Genomic DNA, 8,770 nt, shown 5'->3' on the forward strand with positions numbered 1-8,770 from the left:
GCTCCTGACCTTAAAATGCTTAGGATTTAGTACTGAGAACGGATGCCCACAAATAGATGGTTTCAGCTGCATCTGAGAAGTGATGAGACAGAATGTTTGTGCAGTGTACAAAGGGAATATAGAGAAAGGGCTCTTATCCCAAGATGGGCCTTAAGAAAGGAAGGATCATCTAAAGCTGAGCATAAACTGTGGTTTGAAAGAAATATGAGTGGTGCGGAGAAGAAAGGTGGGAAGTATGTCTCAAGCAGAGGAAACAATGTCAATGAAGACTTGGGAGGCAAGGAGTGGTCTGGAAATTGACTGGCAGGATGTGCTTGCTGAGAATTTTGCTTTTTTGACCCCCTGAGTGATTCATACTGAGAAACCTCAGGCTTGATGGGGAGAACAATGAGTTCGGTTGCAAGGATGTGACATTCACAAGGTTCACATAAGACAGCCATGCGACTATACTAGCAAGACCATGTGTCCGAGTTCAAGGAAGAAGTTGGGGCTAGGAATTTGGATTTGGAAATGATCACAATGTAAATTAAAGTTTATGAGCTCACTGAAAGAGGGCACGCATATAAGAAAGAACAGAGCATTTGTATAAGAGCCTGTTTTTGAGGTATACCCAAGGGATGAAGAGCACTCGATTGACATTGAGAGGAGACAGAAGAGTGTCAGAATTTCCACCACAGTTAAGCACAGCAGAGAGATTTAGACAAAAATGGACTGGAAAGTAGCAACTGGAAGAGCAGTAGAAGGCGGCTTTCAGTGGAGTGATGGGGGTTTAATGTTCCCTCCCTTTCCCCATCTTAGTATTCGTCCAGTTCCTTCGACCTAGAGCTGGTCGCTCCGCCCTGTCACCGCTCCTGCTTCCCCTCCACCTGTAAACACACGTGTACATAAGTTAGCGCTGACGGCCTCATCACCATTGCCGGGTGCACTCTGTATACTTCGGCTACAGGCTAGGAATGTGATTTTTATTAGGATCTGTAGAAGCAAGAGTCAAATATCAGGGCCGGTCTGGGTTACAAGTGGAATAAGAGCATGACCCTGGTCCCCTCCTGGGTATAAGAATGGGCAATGCCTGAACATGAATGGAGTTCACGTCATAGTCAGCATGTGCATGAACCAAGATCCAGAACTGACTGGATCAAATTATTACCTGGATCCAGCCTCAGCATTCCTTATTATGGAATTTCTTTTAAATTTCCAAGAGCTTGCCTTCCAGGTGTGCTTCTCTCATCTTAAAAGTGCTTATCAATATCTGATACCAGCATTCATCCAAGTCTCCTTGCTGTCAGGGAGCTTTTGGGCTTGATCCTGGGCATCTTTCTTGCTCCTAAATCATACTACTTTTCTCCTGTTTCCTCATTGACTTACAGTTTATACGACTAGGCTCTTTCTTTAATCCCTTTTCCCTAGTTCAGGTTGATTAATTTTCTAGTATCCAGCTTCCCATGTAAAATGGTCCTTTTTCTGACGCCCTTGTAGCGGCGGAGCGTCCTGCAACAAATGGAGCAGGGTATGTAGAATTCTGCACTCTGTAGGTCTGAATGATGCTTGCTTTCTCACCTACCTACCCACCCACCCGCTGCATGGACTTGTTACTCTTCCAGCTTGTGGGGAAAGTCCGTGATGCTTTGGGCATCTGCGCCACCCTGGCCACTGTGCCTCATCACTGTGGAGTCAGCCTCTAAAGTCCGGCTTGGTTTGCCCAGCCCCTGTACTAGTGTACTCCATGGCTTTGAGCAAATCTGTTTCCTTCCTTCTCTTTCCATGATCATTCCTTTTTGTTATGACAGTCTCCAGGAGGAAAACAAGCAAGTGCGCAGGAAGAGATTCGTCTTTACTTGCTCTCTCTCCGCACTTACCTCTTCCTTCCTCCTTTGTTTTAGGTAGTCTTCTATCTATTCTAAGAATTACCTTGGGACACCCTGTGAATTTGAAATACCAAAGTCAAGCAGAAGGAATGAGTTAAATTTTTTTCAAAATGGAGTAATTGTCATTTTAAAAGGCAAATAATTTTTTCTTGTAATTTTACTTTTTTCCCCTAAAGATATACAGAGTCATGATAACTATTTTAGTTGCATAATTGAAAGCTGTGCGCTTGTTCTTGTGCATGTGAGGTTGTTGTAAACAACCTCCAAGCCACTCAGCTTGGTTTATCAGGACTGCTCTATCACAGTACTTGTAAGAGCGATTTTGCTGTATATAAGATCAGGATGATTTTCCAATATATTTTTCTCTTCAATGAACAAAATTAAAGCAATTCTAGGAAAAGGAATACTCTCACCAGATGACTTTTGCTTTCTCTTCCCATAAAATTAGAACCGTATAATCCATTCACTTGTCTTTCTTGCCCAGATTTCCAGATACCTGAACCAAATTTAATGTTCAGTTGCAGGAACTCTTTCATTTTAGATGTATAGTGACATCTGCTTCTCTGCTTATTTTAACAGATTATTGTTCCTTTTTAATTTCTGATTTTGTAGCTTTTAATTGAATCAGGAATGGGAAATCCCTTGGAAACAGGTGGGATATAAACAAACATACCTCTATATGAAGTTAAGATATTTTGGGTCACAAAATGAGGACATTGAAATGTTGCTGTAGTGTTTCTTTGATATGGGGCGTGTGCATGTGTGTGCATGGGTGTCTCTGTGTGTGTGTGTGTGCACGCACACACAAAATCTCCCAAGTGGGGAAAATCAGCATACTGTTATTTTGTGAAGAGGAAATAATATATTACCCTAGTGGAAAGGTTGTCTTAATCCCAATGTACCTAATGAAATATTTAGAAGCACTGAGTGTTTCTAAGAAAACATCTTACTTACTCTGTTTCCCTAGAGAAAGTACTGAATCTGGGTATGGAGTGTTTACTTGTTTTCCATTTTTATTCTTGACCAGTAGTAACTGTGAGGATAGCTATATATTTTTATGGCAAATAATCACTGTACAGGCTTAGAGTAAGTAGTGTCAGTGCATTACTGACCAATGGAAGGAGGAACCAATTAAATACAGTTTCTTATAAAGCCTATTGAAATTATCTGTTGCTTGATTTACAGTGATTAAGATAGAATTTTTAAGCCTGCAAATTGATGAAGCCTCTCAAAGACATAACCTAATGAGAGAACCTATCGTTTTTTTTTTGTTGTTGTTGGTATGTAATTATATGGTGTGTGACACTCTTGTAATATAATTAAAAATTAACATAACATTTCACCCTTTCTTATCAATGCAAGGAGGTTTCAACTGTTATATTTGTAAATCTCTTAACTTGTTCATTTGGGTAACATTTTAAAAGTCAACCCACCAGTATTATTATATTCAAATCAAAGTTAATCCAGTGTGTTCAAATATTAGAACCTGAAAAATCTAATGAGGCCTTGTATGTTCTGTGTGCTTTGGCTACAGCCCTACCACTTATGTTTTGGATGAAGATGAACCTCGATTCCTTGAAGAAGTTGATTACAGTGCAGAAAGTAATGATGAGTTAGATATTGAATTAGCTGAAAATGCAGATTATGAACCTTCTACTCAAGAAGAAGTCCTTTCTGACTCTGAATCATCAAGAACATACTTATCTTGAGCCCTCTGCCATCTCTTGTAAATGCAAAGAAGAAATGAAATATCTTGATTTTTATTACACAGGAAGTTTGAAAGAAATGAGTTTATAGAGAGCTGACTCATAAAGACAAAAAGAAACTTGGGCCTGTTTGGTTTCAAGATAATAAATATGTTATTAATTCATGATAAAATTGGCATTTGTTTTATTTAAGCTATTCAATGCACTTTATATAGCATTGAATTATCAAATATTGGATTTACTCTTTTTAAGAAAAACCTGAGTATCATTGCATGAATTTTTATCTCCTCATGGTTATATACTGCATCAAATGGATAATTTTAAAGTGTGTGAGAATATAAAATCTAAATTCTAGAGTTGTTGAAAATCCTGAGCTTTTGAAAACTAATATATATGTACATGGATTTCTATAGATGTGTCTGTGTAGGGATGGGTAGATATTGAAGATAAGACTGTTCTTCTGAATCATGTTAACCGTTGAGTTGTGACTGAAATAATCCAGAATTTGCCTTGAAACCATTACATTCTACGTTTACCAAATTAAACAAATAAAAACTATATTAAATGTTGCATTCATTTCGTCATCCTTTTTAACCAGTTTAGATTATTGGTTTATAGAATCTTAGTGAAAATATTATAAAAGTCCAACATTTGAACACATTGATAAAGTTTTGTTTAAAAATGCCTAATTTACCTGTGTTGCGTTTCATGGTATGGGTGTACCTCTGCTATCATAAAAGATGTGTTTGAGCAGCTCTTTTGTCTAAAATTGAGTCTCATGAGTGCACCTAAAGTTTATCACTACAATCACTTTGTTAAGAAGCTTTAAAAATGCAGTGAGGATACAACACAGTGTTAAAGGTTTAGTTGTATATAAGCTTATTTAGCATTTCCTGAGCTGTGCTATGTTATTAGATTCACGGAAGTAAATTCATTTAGGGCATACTGACTGCTGTCTGAGTCCTAAATGACTGCAGTGAACTTAAGCCTTTTTTTTTTTTTTTTTTTGTAGTGACATCTTTCCCAGTTTAAGCTGCCCTGCTGCAGGAATGACTTGGTTTTCAAATAAAATGAAACAAGTCTAGTGACTTTGGATAAATGCTTTAAGAACTAAGTTTCTGTTGTAACAAAATAAATCCAGAAAGATACCTCATTAACAGCTTCTTGCTGGTGCTTAGGTTTTGGCATGTTATCTTTGCTTATTCCTGATTTGATTTGTCTGTCTCTTTTTACTAAACCTGTAATTATTGGAAAGAAATTACAAAAAGTTTGTTTCAAATTTTTTGCATTTTCCAAATCAGTGATTATCATTGTATTATTTGAGGCATGTCACCCACAGCGTAGCTTTTTTTAGTGTTATGGGAACCATATTTAAAAATGGCATGGAGCAGTGGATAAAGAGGTCTTTTTTCTCTAAATAGCCTAATTCTTATTAATCTCAGAAAATAAAGACTAAATAAATTGTGATTTTGAAGAAAACCTTTTAGTGTGTGGTGATTTAGGAGAGATCAGGTTACTCTAGCAAGGTAAAGTTTTATTTATTTAATAATTTAATAATTTATAGTTATTTATATATTTTGTACATGAAATGATTAAATATCTAATTATAATTTTTCAGAGTAGATTATGAGGTCACTAAATCCATATTTTGAATTTTTCCTGGTTCTTATAACATTGGAAATTAAAAACCATAGTAGTCATTATGGAAAGCAACTAGAGTTAGTATAATACTCAGAATAACTCAAAACTTCAATTTATTATGTTAAGCAGTATGAAAACCTTTTGCCATGTACTGTTACAATATTTTGTAGTGATGAAGTTCATCTTTTCACATATGTTATAAATCTGAATATGTCTTTTATTAAATAAATATTCACAGGATTAAGGAGAAAGTATATATAGTTAGAAATTATTTTTTTTCCTTAAACAATAAATAGCTTTGGAAACATGAGAAATAATTGAAAATCCTACCTTTCCTAACTAGGGGTAAAACTAAGTTTCATTGGCCATTATCAGGTAAACTTGCCCTAAATCTTCTCTCTCTGGCTATGTCCTTTCAGAATTTTCAAAGAATGTTTGCCATAAGCCTGAAAATTAATGCATAGCTGATAAATTGTGTCTAGTGATAGAATTTAGATTTATTTACCTTGTGTTGGGCACCACAGTGAATTTCTTAAATGTAGTTTTGGTCTAATCCTGTGGTTCTCCAACTGTATAGCGGACATCAGAATCCCCTGGAGGACTTGCATCTGAAACCAGAGATTACTGGTTATGTAGATCTGGGGCGGGCCCCTCCACTGGCATTTCTTAAACACTCTCCAGTGATGTTGCTGTAGGAACCACACTGAGAAGACTGGTCCAATCTGATGTGCTCTTTCATGACCACAGTTCTCCTAAGAATCAGAGGATCTGTGAATTGGAAATTAGCACTGGAGATGATAGAGATCAAACTAATTTGTAGAATCAAGAAAATAGACACCCAGTCACAGGGTTATTTGCGCAGTGCCAGGGTTTTAGCCCAGGTCTTCTGACCACTAGCCTTGTGTTCTTACCACAAAAGGAGACAGTACCCTTTGCCTTTTCCCAAAGAGTGAGAACTGTTAAAAGCTCGAGGATCTCTCATGAGTTTGTGAACTGTATATAGGCAAGGCAGGACGCCAAAACCTGGGGTGGGCTCTTCCTTCATTGCAGTCATAATGTTTGACCACAAGATTTGTGTCCTACATTAATTATCTCTGCTGGCTTTTTCTAGTTTCTGTGTGGTATTTGTCTGAATCCTAATGAAAATAAGTAAGCTAGAGTTGCTCTTCAGGTAACGTACTAACAGCAATGAATACAATACTTTTAAACTTCAAATATCCAAATAAAGATGACCATATTATTATGAGCACTGAGATGGATAATATAATAAATGTACTAATGGAATTGTTTTTGTGTGTGATCCAGAAATAAATGACAGCCATGAAACTGTAAATGTATCTTTATAAATCCTTTTGTTTTCGATGCATTTTAATTATTATAAAACATTAATTGAAAGTCAGTGAGTTTTTTCCTCCTATTTTGGTGAGGGTTCAGTAGCCACATGTAAATCTTAGTTATTTCCATTAGGAAAAACCTGTTGAAGCAGTACTTTCATTGAAAGGCCCTTCTACCTTATACAATTATTAAGTACATATTTTTCTAGTTAAAGTGCGTTTAAATTCCTGCATAGAAAAAAGGAAACTCAGAAGAAAGTCTTGTTTATGAGAATTTTTTTTTGAGGTTTACTTCTTGAAATGTCACATTTCAGTTGTTTTTCATTCTGATGATATTTACAAAGCACTCACCTATACTGGGTTGACACTGGCCAAAGGGAAGTCTTCCTTCAGTGCCCTCCCTCCTCTTTCTAGACCCTGAATGGTAGCTTAGACCTACTGCTTCCCATTCTGTCTCATAAATCTCCTTTACAGTCTCTTTTGACCCTCTGGTACCTTCTGTCAAGTCTTATTACTTATTTAGAGCTTGGCTGGTTGCTGGGGGCATGGAGTCATTAAACTCTTTTTCAGTTGGAGGTTGCTAAATACGCAATGCCTAAATCGAAGTGAACAGCCCTTTTATTTGAGGTATCATGCAGGACAGAGAGGTTTTGGAGTCTGGGACATGGTTGACACTGTTGAGTGCTGAAGTGATTCTGTGTATGTGCATTTATACTCACAAACCGCTGTGAAATGGAGATGGATTGAGGAACTCTTTTATTTGTAAGCCCAGACACCTTAAAAAGGCCGAAGAGATTTCATTCCAGATATTTAAAAATGTTTACTTTTACAATACCAAATGTAGGACTCTCCTCCTCAAAGACATCATTGATAGAGTGCCAAGTAGAAGAGGTGAGCAATAGGAAAAATCTGGGGACGAATGTTTTTAATGTACGTTTAAGTCACATAAAGATTTGTGGCAAATGGCAAATGCAAAGAAATGATAAAAGGCAAAGATGCTCATAATTGAAAATTAATATAGAAAAAGCTAGAGTTAAATAAAAGTAAAGTCTGCACCTGTGAAAATAGGTTGGCTTCTCTGTAAGCTTTTTCTCTCCCTGAAGGTGTAATTAAGTAGGGAATTTTAAGACTGGAAGTATATTTTCATGTCCAGTGCAAAATATTTACTAAAGTCAAGTTATCTACTCTTTACAGTGTCATGATTTTATTATTATACTTTCCCTTAATATCATCTATGTGATTGTTTTTTCTTCTGTTTTCCTCAGTAATTCTTAGAAATGTTTAACATTTCATGTTTCCTTTTTCTTTCAGAATGTGGGCACTTGAACAGAGTGAATCAATTGGATAATTTCATATAAAAAGATAAATTTTAAAATCTGAAGGATTATAATTTGCATTTAATGTAGAGAGAGGGATGTCCAGTGCGTAACTACCTTTGCCAGTCCTTATTTACCCATACTGAAGAGCTACACGGGATGAAAACAAAAAACCAAATCACTGTCACATGTGCTAAAACCCAGATCACTCACAGGATGGAGCGGACATAGTGTGGTGGTTTCCCAGATATCCATTCTCCCCCTTGGCCGAGCCATTGTTTAACATTTGTGTGTCTGAGGCCACCGACTACAGGGGTGAAGCACACGGCCTGAGCTGACCAGTCACCTTGTTCTATCTGCTGGTCTGGAGCTGGCACATGATCCAAGCTGATTGAAGAATGAATACACATCAGGACTTTGAAAGGTAATGCCAGAACAAAGGCCCTTCCTGTGAAAGGAAGGCTAGAGCTGCTGGCGGCCACCAGGCATCCTTGAGTGGAGAGCACTCCTGAGAAGACCCAACATTGAAGGAAAAGAGCCAGGACATCAAGAGACACTGGATCCTTTTATCGTTTGAGCCCCGTGTCGAGCTGCAAGTGAAACTGGATTGTGTCAGTTACATGGACTTACCAATGGCCCTCATTGTTTAAACTGTTCAATTGGATTTTCTGTTATTGGAAAAGGCATGTCTGTTACACAGGTTTGTATGTCTGAAACCTCTCTGAAAAGCCAGCAACCTTAGTGTCCATCCCTGAGGGGTGGCTCCACCCACAGCACACGTCCTAAGGGAAGTTCAGAGGGAACCAGAAGTTGTTTTGCCCAAAGGGTCACTGAGAAGGCAAAAACATTCGGTGTCCACTCAGATTTGTCAGACAAACTAATTTTTATTTTGTATCAGAAAAGTTGAC

The 8,770-nt window shown here is 37.3% G+C and overlaps 1 protein-coding gene across 4 annotated transcripts in view; it reads left to right on the plus strand.

Annotated features, from left to right (window-relative positions):
* Positions 1–8,451, plus strand: part of AGTPBP1 (ATP/GTP binding carboxypeptidase 1) — a 147,096-nt gene extending 138,645 nt beyond the window's left edge. For 3 of the 4 annotated variants that reach the window (XM_054582944.1, XM_054582946.1, XM_054582947.1), the window contains one exon: positions 3,400–4,075. In XM_054582944.1, the coding sequence (XP_054438919.1) occupies positions 3,400–3,574 (175 nt within the window). In that variant the 3' untranslated portion in view covers positions 3,575–4,075. Of the gene's footprint in view, positions 1–3,399; positions 4,076–7,857 lie in introns of those variants that run through there. The other variant, XM_054582945.1, reaches the window with a different exon arrangement.
* The last annotated feature ends 319 nt before the right edge of the window (positions 8,452–8,770 follow it).

Source organism: Pteronotus mesoamericanus, unplaced genomic scaffold (genome assembly GCF_021234165.1).
Source record: "Pteronotus mesoamericanus isolate MK-2021 breed Mesoamerican mustached bat unplaced genomic scaffold, CSHL_Meso_final contig_73, whole genome shotgun sequence".
In the NCBI taxonomy this organism is placed as follows: Eukaryota; Metazoa; Chordata; class Mammalia; order Chiroptera; family Mormoopidae; genus Pteronotus; species Pteronotus mesoamericanus.